Genomic DNA, 16813 nt, shown 5'->3' on the forward strand with positions numbered 1-16813 from the left:
GCTTGGTGGAAGTACCGACTCAGTCAGTGCTTACAAATGTGGAGAAAAAGGACCATTCAAAAGTTTATGTATGCTCAATGATACATATTCACATTTTTTGTTTGACTTAGTCTTTGCACGTTCAACTTGTAAACACTGAGTCAGTTCCGCCTATGTCGTGTCCTTTTCAGCGTGATTACATATTACGTGAAGTTGTGGATGAGCATTGCAAGGCAAGCATTTCTGTTTATAAAGCATATAATTGTTTTTTTTTTGTTTTTTTTTTGAAAATGATCGGCCATTTCACTAGATAAGACCCTTTTTCCTTGTCTGGTATCATGCACAGCCCTTAGAAGCTGCACTGAAACTGTAATTTTGATCTTCAACCATTTGGAAGCCATTGAAGTCCACTTTAAGGAGAATAAACCTGGAATGTTTTAATCAAAAAGCTTAATTTATTTTCGACTAAAGAAAGAAAGATGTAAACATCTTGGATGATGTGGGGATGAGTACATTCTCAGGAAATCTTAATTTTAACTAATCCTTTAACATAATTCTAAATATTAGAATGTCAGCATTTTTCAGGTTAATTAGTTGTCAGTCCAGTTATACACACATATACATTGGAACAAAATGTTGTATTACTAGGTCTACTGTGCATCATCTTCCTCAGGAAATTCAACTGTCTAGACTCCTGTATACAATGCAACCATTTCAAAAAGCATGTGTCTGAGCAGGTGAAGACATTAGAGGGTCAGTGCACTCAACAAGGGCAAGAGTTGAGTGACATGCAGGCCAGACTGACCCAGGAAGAGCATAGAGAAGAGGAAATGAGAAAGGAGACCTTTACTCTCAGACAAAGAGTACTGGAAAGTGATGCTGGCAGAGAGGCAGCTCTGAAGGAGGTACCACAAACAAACTGGCATAAATACAGAATCCACACACACACATGCAGTAACAAACTTAAGTTGTTGGAACTGGTCTGTGTTTGAAAAGGCTGCAGGCTTGCAGCGGCGTGTAGCAGAACTGGAAGAAGTACAGCGCCAGGAGAAAGAGTTGCAGCAACAACAGGATGCCAATCTTCAGGAGAACCAATTGAAGCAGTGTGAGGAGGTTGCTCGCTTGGAGGGGGCACTGCAAGAAGCCCAGGCCCAGCTCAGGGAGCTTGGGCTGAAGGTGAGTCTAGCAGAGGCCCGGGCCCAAGGGCTGGAAGAGCAACTGGGACAGAATGATGGCGTACGGAGAGATCTTGAGCAAAGGTTGAATGTTCTCAGTTCTACCCTGAGACGTACACTTGGAAGCGGACGTGGAAGACGTTCGCCCGCACCCGGGGAACACGGACGGAGTCCCTCACCATGGAGAACTCGATCACCTGTAAAAGGTAATGCATTCTCAGTCCAATAATGAATTGGGTCTCTGTAGCAAAGGTTGGTTAAAGGTCAAGAAGAAGATCACCACTCTTATATTACAAAGGATTCTTTTCTTAAAATCTAAAGGTTATTAAACAATGTGCTGCTCTAATTTAAATGGTTTTCTAAGTTACTTCAAATTAAATAGGAATCAAGTAAAATCTTCTATTTAAACCCTCAGGTGAACCCATGTCAGATGAGCCTGGGGTAAGTGGATTGCTGGTGTGTTCTTTGTCCCCCTCCCACGGAGAAGATGGAGAATTGGATTTGGACTCTGTTCACATGTTGCTACGTAACTTCCAGCAAGAGCTCAGGGACACGCAGAGAGAACGGGTACAGGACACCTCTACATTGCCACAAAGGCACCATAAAAATAGTCCACCCAGCAATACTAGTATAATTATGCTAGACTTCTCCTTCTGTGAATTGGTAACTGCTGCAACTGAATAACTGAATCAAAACCGAGTAGAACATAAATCAGTCAGATTTGCGAATGAATCATTCAGGCTGTTTTTTGTGAACTGGATCAACCAATTATTTGATAAGATCCAACTTAAAAGATTGATTTTTCACTAATTAAGCAATGCTGTTATTTTATGAACATGCCAAAGAGAGCTAAGGTGGACGTCAAGATTTTCAGTGAAAAATGGCTTAAATTTTGGTCTGTTGTTCACAAAAAGCTCAAATAAAAATGGCCTGTGTTTTTACAATTTTTTATAGTTGGTTTGCATTATCTGGAACCTTGAAAGCTCCTGTATCCGTTCATTGTAACTAAATTGAAGAATAACTAGTACATTCTTCACAATGTCTCCTTTTTTGTTCCACAGAAGACTAAGTCTACAAGTTTTGAACAACATTTTTGGATAAACTATTTAAAACATAAAAACAAACTGGACACAAAGTATCTGAAACAAAACAAAACAATAATATATAATACAATAAACATCTTTCTTTTTCTGTCTGAATGTGTGACTGTAGGATGAGGCCCAAGCACAGGTGCACAGTCTCAGCAAGCAGGTAGAAAGCCTGCAAGCCAGTCAGGAAAGAGGCAACACACGTATACAGATGTTGAAACAATCTATAAGAGAGCTGGAGGAGGGTAAGAGCGAATTCTAGCCTGATACTTGGGTACACGCTACTTAGTGATGACCAGTTTGTGGCTCTGTTTTTGATTATCATGTGTGTGTATGTTTGCCAGGAAAACGTGAGCTGGCCAAGCATTTAGAGGGGACACAAGCATCACTCGCCTTACGGGATGAGGTGGTTCAGCGTGGGGAATTACAGAATAGGATTATGAGTGAAGAGTTGGCCAAAATGAAGAACAGCCAACAGATAACTGAGGCAGATGTCAAAGCACTGAAGGTTAACACTCATACATTCTACACTAACACAAAGATGGTTTACATAGTTGAGTGCAACAGTGATCGGCCAAGACAGGAGATAGAGGATTAGTTCACTCAAAAACTAAATTCTGTAATTAATTACTCACCCTCGTGTCATTCAAAAATTGTTAGTACTTAATTTATCTTCGAACCACAAATTAAAAAGTCATTATTTTTGTTTTCTTTTCGCACAAAAAATATTATTTTAGTTTCATTAAATTATGGTTGAACCATCGATGTCACATGGACTATTTTAATGATGTCCTTACTACCTTTCTGAGCCTTGAATGTGGTAGTTCTGTTGCGGTCTATTCAGGGTGAGAAAGCTCTCGGATTTCATCAAAAATATCTTAATTTGTGTTCCGAAGATGAGTGAAGGTCTTAGGTTTGGAACGACATGAGGGTGAGAAATTAATGATGAAATAAAAATGTTTGGTTAAACTATCTCTTTAAACTAAATAAATGTTTTATTAACAAGGTTCAGGAGGAGCGAGTCAGATACTTAGCCTAATTAACACAGGTGGAGCGAACTCAAGTTAATCAACACCATGGTATTAATACAGCTGACCTACCTCTATCCAATGACAGTTTATCAGCATTTTTAAAAGAAGAACACACTAAACTCATGGTGCTGTAGATCTTTCTTGAAAAATTTTAGTGGTGTCACTAAAAATCTATGGGAATTTTTTTTTTACTCCACTATCATGAGTGTTGGGGAAAATTACTTTAAAAAGTTATGCATTACAATATTGCGTTATTCCCTAAAAACATTACTAATTACATTTTATGGAAAGTAATGTACTGTTACTTTTGAGTTACTTTTTAAATCTAGGCAGGGCTTGCTTGTTTGTTTTTAATATAAATAGTCGCATAAAAGTTAAATGTAAATTCATGTCCATATAGTAGAGGGCACAGCTCAAACAAATTGAATTAAGAATGTAACGCAAGATGATATATTTTCTGATATATTATTGCTGCTGCCACACATTTCTAAAATATACATTACATTTATTTCCCAGCTGTTTACCTTCACAGAAATAACCGACTGTTTTGTAACTTGTGTTTTTTTTTTCACATAAACTTGTGGGGGAATTAGAACTTAGTTTAGTACTCACATGCTGTAACAGCCACTTTCTGTCATGTGCTTCGGATGTGTGCACTCAGAAAACCATGTATCAGATGTTTAAATTAATATGGTTTAAAACGCATGATCCCAGCACGATAAAAATGATAATCAGAAACCAAAACAGATGTTTTTTTAGCAGGTATAAGCTGTAATGGCAGCTTTATTCTGGAAAAGGGGGCGAGGAGTAGCAGCTCATTTGCATTAAAAGAGACAGGCACAAAAAACAGCATGTTTCTGCTTCCACTCAAAATACGCATTTTCAAAATGATATACTGTAATACATTATCTGTCGGGTATTTTGAGCTGAAACTTTACAGATACATTCTGGGGACACCAGAGACTTTTACAATAATCTGAGTTTGGATTTGACTTTTTCTTCATTTTGAGGAATACTGAATCTGTGTTTGTGCAGGTAAAATAGAAAATACATGTTCTTATTTAGTCTAGACCTACAGTAAGCATCATGTTCACAGTCCGCATGATGCCTCTGCACTTACTTCCGATTTCTCTCAACATGGCAAAATGAGAACTGTCAGTCAAGACATGGGAAACAAAGTAACTGGTATTACTTATTTCAAAAAGTAACTTAGATACTTCCTTCTAAATTAAAAAAAGTAATGTTACTTTACTAGTTACTTAAAGTAATTTGATTGAGCAACTTGCATTACTTGTAAAACTATGACAATGGGATTTGTACCAACTTTCTCTCCCAGCACCATAGTATAAACATATAATAAACAGGAATAATCAAGTGTCCACAATAAAAAGCTTTGATGAATTGCACTTCCAGTAGTCAGATTACCAGTATAGATATACTGTTGTATTCAGGAGAAGCTGGAGCGCTCCCAGGCCTCTGAGGAAAATTTGGAGACTGAACGCCGCCGTATGAAGGAGACTTGTGAGGCAGCGGAAGCTAGAGCTGCCAGGCTGGAACTCACACGCCGGGGATTAGAGGGAGAGCTGCAACGTGCCCAGCTTCGAGCCACAGAGACTGAGTCTGAGGTCAGCTCACTACAGGGACGCCTCAACAACCTCCGCAGAGAACTGGGAGACAGTGAAGAGCGTGCTGCCCTCCTTAAGGTGTGTGTAGTTTTGTGCTGGATCTAAAAGGACACCGTTTATGTTTGAGTAATATAATGCAGCACTGTTGTTCCATTGTAGGTTGAGGGTGAGAGGTTGGCAACCACCTTGGCACACACAGAACTACAGGAGTGCAAGTTAAGGGAGCAAGTGCAGTCTATGGCTGCATCCTTGACTGAGAGCAATGCTGCTTCAGGAGTAGCACAGGAACAGGCTGCGCAGCTGCAGCGAGCTCTCACAGCCAGTGAACATGACCGGAAGATGCTGCAGGTTAGCATGAGTTTTACCACATGCATAAGTTTGCAGTTTGCGTTACTAGCCATTAACTAACCATATTACTTAAAGTACACAAGTCCTACAACAGTAATTTCAGGGAATAAATACTGAATCCAGTAGCAAATGCAACCAAACAGTTTCTTAGCAGAGAACAATAAGACAGGATGGTCAGAATCGTGGATCACTGATGGTAGAGCATGCCTTGGCAACGAGGAGACTGCTATGCCTAAATGTTGATTGTAATCATCGATAATGTAATGATCCAGTATGTCCCTCGTGGGAACCAAATTCCCCCGGACCATTACCTTCCCAGTCCACCAAGTACTGGAATCCGCGTCCCCTCCGACTCGAGTCCAGAATAGCTTTGACCGAATAAGCAGGTTCCACACCTATGAGACACGGCAGTGGGGGAACCAGAGCAGGGAGATTAAGAGGGGAATGAAAATCGGGTTTTAATTTGGAAACATGAAAAACGGAATGGATTCTCCTGTACGCAGGAGGAAGTTTGAGGTGAATTCGGATGTGGGTATTACACCTTGTAAGGCAGAGTGGACCTTTGACTTAATCTCCCAAGTTACCATAAAAACAACAAGTTTATCAGGTAAAATGGACTAGGGAGAAGACAGAAGGACAGAACAGAAGGAAGACAGAAGGAATGATCCAAAACACCAGACAAGGCATTGAGTTTGATGTTTTTTGGAACCTGTACAGTAAGAGATGCTAAAATCAAAATGGCAAAAAAAAAAGAGCCCACGGAGCCTGTCTGGAGTTAAACATTTTGCGGACCTGATGTACTCAAGGTTCTTGTGATTGGTCCAGACGATGAAAGGCACCCCGGGCATTCCTACCAGTGGTGCCATTCCTCCAACGCAAGCTTGACAGACAAATCTATTACCTATTACCAATGTCATAATTTCACTCAGCTGGGGATAAACTATGAAAAAAAAAGAGCACGGATGATATTATCATCTGAAGTAGAAAGCCGGGAAAGAACCGCACACACACCCCCATCTCTGATGCATTGACCTCCACCACAAACTGACGGGAGGGATCGGGGCAACAAGTATGGGAGCTGAAACAAATCAGCTATTGAGGTTGGAAAAAGTAGTACTGGCTGCTTCAGACCACCTGAACGTGATCTTGGTGGAGGTCAAGGCAGTCAGAGGAGCAGATAGCTGGCTGTAATTGTGAATAAAATGGTGGTAAAAACTGGGGTAAGCCAATCTACCACAGCCTGAAACTGCACACTCCATGAAATTACACCTTGACAAAAAGCCCATTCTCTAGCAGCCTCTGAAGTACTCATCTGATGTGCTGAACATGCTCCTTGAAGTAAGAAGAAAATATCAATATGTCTTCCAGGTAGACATAAATGAACTAATCAACCATATCTCTCAGCACATCATTGATGAGTGCCTGGAAGACTCCGGGGTGTTAGATAGCCCAAACAGCATAACCTGATATTTAAATTGCCCCCTGGGGGTGTTAAAAGAAGTTTTCCACTCATCCCCCTCCCTGATGCAGTCCAAATTATAGGCGTTGCGATGGTCCAACTTTGTGAAAAGGTAGCCCCCTGCAACCGCGCTAAGGCCGAAGACATGAACGTCAAAGTATAAGTATTCGTAACCGTGATGTTGTTCAGACCCCGATAGTCGATACTTTCTTTTCCATGAAGAACCCCGTACCTGCCTGAGAAAAGGAAGAGCGGATGAGTTTTACCACTATAGATTAATAAATATATTTCTCCATGGTCCTCCCTTTCTGGAGCAGAAAGTTAATTTGAATACTCCATTCAGGTCAAGGTACTCATTGGGCATGTAAGAGAGGTCCATGGGTTCATCCTGTAAGATAGAACAAGCAGAGACCAAACAAGTACCATGACAGTGTTCACTCCAAGACAAGACTGCTCTGTTGCCAGTTAATATTAGGGTTTTGAAGAATAAGCGAAGGATGTCCAAGAACTACTCGAGCAAGGGGAGAGTCAATTAGAATGAGTGACAGATGGTAGAGTTTGTCGCCGAGTGCATTGACAGAGAGGGGCAGAATGAGTGGAATAACAGGAACCTTGAGTTGGTGAGCAGAAGTAATGTCCAGAAAATTCTCTTCAGCTCCAGAGTCCAGCAGAGTAAGGCAGCTGTGATGGGGATTAGCCCACTGCAGTCTTACCGGGAGGAAAGTGGCGGATAAGGAGCATTTCTCAAAGGCAACACCACCCATCAGTAACCTCAAAACTACTGGTGGGCTCTGTCTTTTTACTCCGCAGTTTAAACGCAATCCCAGTGCTTTGTCTTTATTTCTCCTCCCGGGAAAGCAGAGTTCTGCACACCTGCATGGGCTCTGGATCAAAAGCAGGGGCGACCGTATTATTGGAGGGTACTGAAAAAACAAGCACTGCTCTCAGGATCCAAACTCTGCTGAACACGTTGATTACGGCATTGCAAAGGAGCATCCATTCTTATGGCCAGTTCAATTAAGCCATCCAATTCAGTGGGTAAATCCAGTGCAAAATTTTCTTTTTGAATACGGTTGGCCAACCCATACAAACTACTGTGCCTCTTCGTTCTATTTGCATTCGGCAGCTCGCATGCAAAACTCTGTGGAATAATCCATGAGAGATCGTTTTCCTTCAATCAAATCAGCCAGCACAAAGGCACAGTCAAATACTTTCTTGAGTTTGTCAGAAAACGCTTGAAAAGATGAGCAACAGGGATGCTTATTTTCCCTCACCGCCATTCCCCAAAGTCCGGTTCGACCAGACATGATCATAATCACTTAGCCAAAAATGATGAACAAAAATGTGGCTGGTGGCGGTAGACATGGCTCTATTTGATTGGCATGTTCTCTAATGGATGGAACAGGTAGTGGGTCTGGCACAGTGGGAGATGCCGCATCCTGAGTCTTTATCTGCTGCAGGTGGGCATTTAACTCGGACATCTGTGCTACCAAGGTCTAGAATGCACGGCCGGTGGCAAAGATCTGCTCCTCTTGTCTTTCCATTCCAGACCTGTTGCTAGACAGAATGTCTCTCAAGTCTGAAATATTCAATGGATATATTGGGTCAGATAGTTATGTCAGGGAATAAATACTGAATTGCGTAACAAATGCAGTAAAATAGTTTGTTCCAAAATGCAGAGAACAATAAGACAGGATAGTCAGAAAAATGGTTCACTGATGGTAGAGCAGGCCTTGGCATCGAGGAGACTGCAACCGGCTCTACCATGACTGCTGATAGAAACGTCCGGGAGAAACCAGAGAGAGAGGCAGAGATATGAACAGGAACAAAACAATGAAACAGGGAACCGGAGAGTGAACAGAACAGAACTACACGACAGCACATAAGCACACCAACGATCTGACAAAAGACGAGCAAACACTCCATATATATTTTCAGTATATATTGATTAGCTCGTCAGCTGAGTGGAGTTGCCCCAGCAACGAGTGCCGCCAACACGTGACAAGGAGATAGACAAAACAAACAAGAATGAACACAAAGACCCGTGAACCGTGCCAGACAGAAAACAAGCTTAAACATCTCAACTAGATGGAACTTCGAACATGTTTAAGCAAATTCTCTATTAAGGCTTTATTAAAACACTGTCAATCATTTTTCTTCATCATTAACTCACAAACAACATCATTAAGTTCATTGTGGTTCAGCCACAATCTGTTTTGATCTCAGTTCACCTCAAGTTCATGTACAGATTTAATTGAAACCTAACAGATCATATTACTAGCATTGCCATAATGTGAAGTGATTTATTCTGTGATTCCATTAATGTTTCCAGGTTTGGATTTATTTATTTATTTTATTTACCTTTGCTGCCGCCTGTTCCCTGATGGTGCTATGACGGTGCATTAAAATGCTGGACTGAACTTTTCTCCAGCTCCTCTGGAGGGCTTTTAATGCTTAGTATAAGTCTGTTTTAAAGATGCTGTACAAACAAAAACACTGCGGCCTCAGTGTTAATCTTATTCAGTTTGCTTGAGACCTGCCAGCTCATGCCAATAAAAAGTGATCCGAGAGTTGGGAAAGAGTGGGGAAAAAAGGGTAAAATAGACACTGGTAGTAGTGAGGAGAAGAACAGCCTCCTCATTAAAACTGGATGTGGGTGTGTGATTATGCATGTGTGGATTGATGCCTGTTCATACTTGTCTGTGTGTGTTATGTGCACAGGAAAGGTTGGATAAAACACGGGAGGCTCTGACAAACAGTAGAAAGCAAAATCATGGCCTGAGTGAGAGAGTACAGATCCTGCAGAGAAGCCAGGAAGAGTCTGAACTCAGGGTCTCTGAACTGGACAAACAGACACGAAGCCTGCAGGAGGTAACGCACACACACGTACTTTTACAGTTTACGCAGTGTTTTAAAGGGTTAGTTCATCCCCCCAAAAAAATTTGGGGAAAATTTACTCACCCTCACGTCATTCCAAATCCCTAAGACTTTTGTTCAACTTCGAAGAGATTTCTGTCCTTCCATCGAAAGTTCATTATGGTGATGATGGTCCATCGCCACCTCCAGAAGCTTATGTTCTGCAAGTAAACGATGCCTTGTGGTGCCATCCCAAAGAGGAAATAAAATACTATAATGGACCTTTTCCTGGACTGTGCCCAGCTGGTGGAATAACCTCCTTATCTCAATTTGAACAGTTGAGTCTTTGGCTATTTTCAAAAAACATCTAAAGACACATCTTTTTTTCGCCAGCACCTGATGAGTTAATACTAGCACTTGCCTATTATACTCTATGCCAGGGGTCAGCAATCTATGGCTAGATGGATAATTGCTGGCACGTGAGCAATAGGGAAAACTGCATACTGACGTACATTTTGAGGTAATAACTTCTCATAGTGACACAGCCTGTTAGGAGCTATAAATAATATTAAAGTGTGAGAATTAACTGCTAGTCTACGGATGCACGCGCAAACGCTGCACATACTGGGTCGCTTCAGATCAAAGCCTCAGCGGTATAACAGCGCTCGTCAATGTCAAAATGACTGATATGGCCAATCAAATCAAAGTAGGCGGGATTTACTGTTCACAGAAGCAGACCACAAAGTGTCAGTTTAATGTTAAAGAGAGCGAGGTAAGATGAAGCTGCAAATCATCTAATAGTAGTCAATTTAAATTTAGTACCATTTAAAGACAGAATACATTACAGCGGTTAATCAGAAAAATTAAAAATGGCACATCATGCTGTAAAGGTTGTCGACCCCTGCTCTATGCTGTTCTATTCTATTCCATTCTAAAATTTGGTAATTAGAAAAGTTTACAAAGAGATAAGAAATAAAATCCACATGAATCAAGTGGTTTAATGTGTGTATTCTGAAGAGACATAATTGCTTTATATGAATAGATTTTATTTAGCTTTTTTTTTACTATAAACATTGATCAACGCAAAATATATAGAGCAGGGCCGGTGAACTCCAGACCTGGAGAGCCGCAGCCCTGCAGAGTTCAGCTCCAACCCTAATTAAAACTCACCTGCCTGTAGCTTCCTAGTAACTGTTCAGACCTTGGTTAGCTTGTTCATGTGTATTTGATTAGGGTTGAAGCAAAACTCTGCAGTGCTGCGGCATAGAACATGTCTAATATAGCAATTGGAAGCTGGAATGTGCATGCTCGACACACAAAAACAAACCTCATTGTTTTTTATAGAAGTATGGCTCAGCTTCTGTTTACAATATTTATCTTCATGTGTTTTGAAGATGAATCAAAATCTTATGGGTTTGTAATGACATGAAGGTGAGTAACTGATTACAGAATTTTCATTTTTGGGTGATATTGTTCAAATAATTTGGTACCTTGAGGCACATACATCAAACAAATCCTGAAACATGTTTTGCATGTCAAGCGATGGTGGAAATGTTGGCAAGGGGTGCTGTCTCGCATATTGCTGTCAGTAATATGCACCCTTTTCCTGTCTCTCGGTGTCTGTAAAAATAAACAATTAATAATAAAATGCAAACAAACTAAATTCTTATATAAATATAACCAACTACACCATCATCACCATGTTGAACTGACAAAGAGATTTTTGTGATTGACAGTTGAGCGAAATTCGAGGTTCTTGAACTCTTGCATATGACACCATATCTTAACCAGACACAAATACAGTCAAAGCTGTCTCTCTTTTCTGTTGATCCGAGTTTCTGCCCCAGACATGAAACATTCTAGTCCACAAAACCATGTTTATTTACACCAGTTCTGGTCTGGACAGTCACATAGATGGTGTCTATTCTACATCTCTTCTAATTCATTAGGCTGTAAGACAGAGGCAACAGGCTAAGCAGGAGGTGCAAGAGAGCTGTGCACTCTTGCAGGGAGAAAAGGATCAGCTTCAGGAGCAGGTGGCTACCCTGCAGACCACTGCACATCGACTGCAGGGAGAGAAAGCTGAGCTGGAGAGGACACTGCTCCGTCTGGAAAAAGACAGGTCCTCTCTAAAGCGTACCCTGGAGAAGGTACATCATGCTGCTATAAATAGCATGCGCAGCAAAACATAATGACTTTCAAATATTTTATTGTTTATTTCATTGACTGTGATGTTTAATTTGTGCAAACTAATCAGAGTGCCTTGTCTGTACCCTAAACTATTCTTAGTATTATTGCTTGCGGTAAGTTCGCATGAGGGTTTGTTTTGGAGTGTTTGTGTGTGTTTGCTAATAACTTGCCAATCCTGTAAAACTTTAAATGATCCTCCTAAATAAATATACATCATGTGACAGTATCTCACACTAGATTTCTATCCTTAAAACATTTTGTATACATGCATGTGTTGTGTGCAGGTAGAAAAAAATCGCCAAAAGAAGGAGGCAGAGATACTGCATGCTGAGCGTGAGCGAGAACAGCAAGAACAAAAGCTCCGAAATCTAGAGCAAGATTTAAGTGAGACACAGGCAGAGATTCACACGCTACAGGTGATAGACAAACTTACGAATATTAAGAAGTTAATAAAACATGGATCAGCATCTAGTGCCTCTCACCTTTCTGATTATAATAAAGTGAATTGGTCACATCATGTTCGTTTTTCCAGCTCTTATTGTTTTTGTATTGGATTCGTGTGTGACCGGATGTTATGTGTTGTCTCTGCAGTCGCAGATCTCTATCTTGGAGCAGACTAACTCCCAGAGGCTCCTGGAAGTGACAGCTCGCCACAGGCAAGAGCTGGACCTGGAGACCGAGCGGATGAGGGACTCCCAGCAGCAGGCAGAGAGAGCACTGGAGGCTCGAGAGAAAGCGCATCGACAGAGGGTCCACTGCTTGGAGGAACAGGTTTGAGCAAGCTATAAAAATTTTATGTATTGTAATAGTGACATTTATATCACTTTCAATAGTAAGGAGCCTTTTAATGAAAACTTGACAGTTCTGTGTTTCTCAGGTTTGCACACTGAAAGAACAGTTGGAGCAGGAGATGAAGAGAAGGCAAGCGTATATGAAGCAGATGCTGAGATTGGGGCTCTAAAAACTGTAGTGGTTCGGGAATTCAGCCCATGGTGACCAACTGACAGCTTTTTGTCACCAAACATATTTGTAGTCTCTCAAAGGCCTATAACCAATGAAACTGGGCCTGTGCTAACATGAATGGTCTTATGCATAATGAAATGTTACACACACACACACACACACACATACTTCAGATTTAAAAACACATAAAATCACTGGTCTCAGGGAGAATTGTTGGACTACATTTGAACAAATACTTTAAGTAATCCTGATCCACGCCATAAGAACCCAATAACAACACACAAAGAGATCACTGTTTCACCAAATGCTTCTCAATTGCCAAATTGTTTTAAGGATTTGTGCAGCAAACTGTTGAAACAGACCATAAATCTGCCTTAAATCTACCCCTGTTCATCTTAGAGCATTAAGCATACTCTCAACTCTACACCACTACACACTTTTAAGCGTACCTACCTTAAATATTACACCCTAGTTCCCCTAAACTGTTTTACAAACCACAAAATTATGCTCTTTTCAATCTACCTTGTAGCTTACATGATTGCTGTGATCATTATATAAACATACTACCATTTAGAGAAAAAGATCATCTTGTTTTATTTAGTACCAATCAGCTAAATTACAGTGAATTTAGTAAATCAGTGAATCAGGAAAGTGTGTCATATACCTTACCTACAAATGCTGTTTTCATATTATTGTTTCCATATGGTGTTTCTCTCATTATGGGTGTTAAAACAATTGCTATTTCATAATCACTACTGTGTTGTAACTAATAAAAAACTGATTTGTTTCATCACAAAGTAATTTTTCAAGTCAATAAAACCATACAAACAAGAAAAATAAAAATGAGATTGTTTTTTGTGGTCTAAAGAATGGCTGTCAGTTGGCTGTGGAGTATTTTGGAAAATTGCTGTAGTTTATGATGTGTGCAAACAAGCTATAACTACCTATAAAAGAATCTTTGTGATGTTCTGCCTCCAAGATTTGATTCCCGCCACTAATGACCCCCTGGGTTAAAAGAATCTCATTTTATTTTAGGGGAGTTGTTTCAGGCACATTTCAAAAAATATTTGAAATCTTGCCTTGTATGATTAATTTGGAGGAAAATTGATTTTCATGGAGTAAGAAATATTTCAGTGAATCTCTACTCTGAATGAAAGGGCTTTTGTATATTTCCTCCTTTTGAACAGACATCTTGTGTACAATATACAAGGAATGCACTATGACATCCCAACTTCTGGAGCTCTTACTCTACCATGTGGTAGTGTGCACCACACTGAGACATGTTCTTTTAGGGAAGGGTATTTCTCAGCAAAAGTTAAGAGCAGAGGAGAGTGCCCTGTCAGAGTCTCTTTAAAGCAGCCCTTTGATTACCATAGCTCCACCCAGTGCTTATCCAGTTACCAGTCTCTCCTCAGCTATTGGATGAGTGTTCCTAATCATGCAAGGTAGTGAATCCCTGGGGGGGTGGGACTGGGTCTGAAAGAACTCCTTTGGCAGGCAGAATAGAGGTTTTATTGAGGATATTTCTAAACTAACCATCAGGGACTAAGTCACTGGATTGTAAAAAAAAAAAAAAAATAGAGCCGAATCACTCTGCTCCCTCTCCTTTTTTCTCTCTCTCACTCTGTTCATTTCAGTGAGCGGCACGGAGCACAGCAGCTCTTGAGCACCCAGCAGCACACAGAATGCAAGGAATCTACCCCCTTGTTATAGACCAACAGCCCAAGTACCAGGGTTGAGAGAAGATTTGAGAGAAAACAAAGGGTGGAATTAGAACCCAAAAGAGGAAAATTACAGAAACGGAGAAGAAAGACGAGGAGGATCACTGGTTGAGCATTTGACACTGGGGTTTAGAGTTGTCTTGTTGCCCTCTCTGAGTGTCCTGGATCTTAGTCCTCTCCTCTCCATCCCTGTGCAGACAAGGTCATGCGGTGGCTGAGGAGACTGGTGCTCTCCATGTGCATGTTTCTCAATTTGCTTCATGGCGTGGAGCTGGCTGTACCCCTGGAGGAGTTCTACCCATTTGGCCTGGATGAGGGTGACTCCCAGACCATTGAGCAAGACGATGGAGGATCAGGACTGGTAGCAATCTCTGTGGCTTTCCCTTTCTTCGGAGAACAGCACAATGGACTCTATGTGAGTATAGATTGTATGTTTAAAAATGTGTGAGTCTTTTGCAGTGGAATCAGTTTTCTACAGAATTTCATTCAGTAGCTTTTAGGGAATCAGAGGCAGGTCTTACAGCTTGAGCTTGTAAGATCCTCTGCACCACAAAGTTTTAACATGTCACACATGGCTACACACAGTGACTAAACTACTGGATGTTTTTTAGTGAAGAGATGACAGTATCTATTGCTGCTGCAACACATCTGCTTTAACTGTGGTTTGAGAGAGTGAGAAAAGAAACAAGAGGAATGACTGTCATGAGGAGAACCAGTGATAGAAAACAAGTGTGGCGAGTGTTCTGACAGGTCTCGGTTCTTTAAACATAGTTTTGTCCTGCTTTTGGTTGGGTGTAGCATGGCTTTGATCTGTGTCGTACACTTTTCAAACTCGGCGCAGAGGAAGCTCCATCCTTGTAAGTTGACACCATCTGTTTTGATGCAGCATCCCAGTCATACTGGGATGCAAAATATCCTGCTCTACCAAGGGCCCATATTTACTACAAACTTTCCATACCCAACACCCTGCCTAGCCTGGCCGAGGTACCATGGTGACAGAGGCTAGGTTTCCAGACTGGGCTACAAGCGAATGGATGAATGAGATCACAATCCCAATGCAGCGGACGACTGAAAGAGCAGACATGCCACACAACCAGTCTCTCTCCCAGCCACTACATGACATTCAAACAACTGTGTCCTCACAAATTTGAAGTGCATTATCGTGGTTCCTATTTTAAAGTCATGAAATCACTTAGATGTTCTGGTCAGTGCAGCTTGCTGAAATAGTACACGGTTGTCTACAGAACCTAGTTTAATTTGTGATGCATCTGTGCATCAACCTGAGTGGTATCTCATATTTTGCAAGAAACTGGTGCATTGAGTCATGCGACAGCATAAAAACTGTGGTCATAACTTTTGTATTGCACTCAAGCTACTTGAACCAAAATCAATTACATTTTATCTTTATTGCACACTTGTTGATCTCTTCTGCAAGGGAGCCGCTTTTGAACAGGTGAAATTTTGGAGAGTACACAAGGAGAGATATGCATAGTCCCACAGTGGTCTGCCTTCTCTGCTTGACTTTTTTTTCAGCCCAGAATAGTCAAAAATTTGCTTTTCTGTCCTTTTGTTTGGGTCTAAGAGATTTTACATGTAGCTGCGACCTTTCCTTGCTCCCCTCAGTTACCCTCACCATTCCCTCTTCCTCCTCTTCTTCAGCCTTAGATAACAAGTTCAAGGGTCTTCCCAATGGACCTATCCAGCTGCTCTATTGAAGAAAGGCAAGATCCCTTTAACAGAACCCAGATGCATCTGTAAAGTGTCTTAGGGATGCCAAACAACGCAGGCCTTCAATTAACTAACCTTATGAATGACTGGGATGAAGAGCGGGAAGGATGAGATCCAAGGCTAGCATGACATGGACTTCCAAAGCAAATAAAAAAAATAAAAAAAAAGTTTGATATTATTTTGAATGAAACTTGTGTAAGTTTTGATGGGGAACAGAACACCATAACTAATTTTCTGGGACCTCAAGTTAAGAAACCACCCAACAAGTTGTTTGTATGGGAAGCTATAAAAATAATGTTTATAATTGTTTTAGGCATAGAATTGTTCATCCAATAGTTGAGTTAAAGCAGAAGAGGGAAAATGATGGGGACAGATAGATTTGAGGTTTCACGGCACACTGAGAGCACATCTGCTAAAGCTCATCCTCAGCACTTCAACACTTCACGTTTGCGCAACTATAGAAAGGGAATCTTCAACCTTGAGGGATTTTTCTCTTTATCTCTTTCTCTCTCTATCCTATTTGCACTTCTCTTCCTCCTCCTCTTCAGTTAAGTAGCCCAAATGTAGTGTGTGAGCACATGTGTGATTTTGTTAGGAGCTGGGTAGCTTATCGTGTAATGCTTTATGTCAAGATTAAGTTATATGTCATG

At 40.9% G+C, this 16813-nt stretch overlaps 2 protein-coding genes across 3 annotated transcripts in view; both read left to right on the top strand.

The window, feature by feature from the left end:
* Nucleotides 1-13540, top strand: part of crocc2 (ciliary rootlet coiled-coil, rootletin family member 2) — a 51510-nt gene extending 37970 nt beyond the window's left edge. For both annotated transcript variants that reach the window (XM_026263950.1, XM_026263956.1), the window contains 12 exons: nucleotides 717-884; nucleotides 976-1360; nucleotides 1570-1721; nucleotides 2367-2487; nucleotides 2587-2750; nucleotides 4725-4976; nucleotides 5058-5246; nucleotides 9427-9576; nucleotides 11511-11711; nucleotides 12036-12167; nucleotides 12343-12522; nucleotides 12629-13540. In XM_026263950.1, the coding sequence (XP_026119735.1) occupies nucleotides 717-884; nucleotides 976-1360; nucleotides 1570-1721; nucleotides 2367-2487; nucleotides 2587-2750; nucleotides 4725-4976; nucleotides 5058-5246; nucleotides 9427-9576; nucleotides 11511-11711; nucleotides 12036-12167; nucleotides 12343-12522; nucleotides 12629-12712 (2178 nt within the window). In that variant the 3' untranslated portion in view covers nucleotides 12713-13540. The remainder of the gene's footprint in view (nucleotides 1-716; nucleotides 885-975; nucleotides 1361-1569; nucleotides 1722-2366; nucleotides 2488-2586; nucleotides 2751-4724; nucleotides 4977-5057; nucleotides 5247-9426; nucleotides 9577-11510; nucleotides 11712-12035; nucleotides 12168-12342; nucleotides 12523-12628) is intronic.
* A 565-nt stretch (nucleotides 13541-14105) lies between these two features.
* The window catches only part of sned1 (sushi, nidogen and EGF-like domains 1), a 29102-nt gene continuing 26394 nt past the window's right edge, over nucleotides 14106-16813 (top strand). The window contains exon 1 of the mRNA XM_026263982.1: nucleotides 14106-14850. Coding sequence (XP_026119767.1) covers nucleotides 14641-14850 — 210 coding nt within the window. The 5' untranslated portion in view covers nucleotides 14106-14640. The remainder of the gene's footprint in view (nucleotides 14851-16813) is intronic.

Source organism: Carassius auratus, chromosome 6 (assembly GCF_003368295.1).
Source record: "Carassius auratus strain Wakin chromosome 6, ASM336829v1, whole genome shotgun sequence".
Classification (NCBI taxonomy): domain Eukaryota; kingdom Metazoa; phylum Chordata; class Actinopteri; order Cypriniformes; family Cyprinidae; genus Carassius; species Carassius auratus.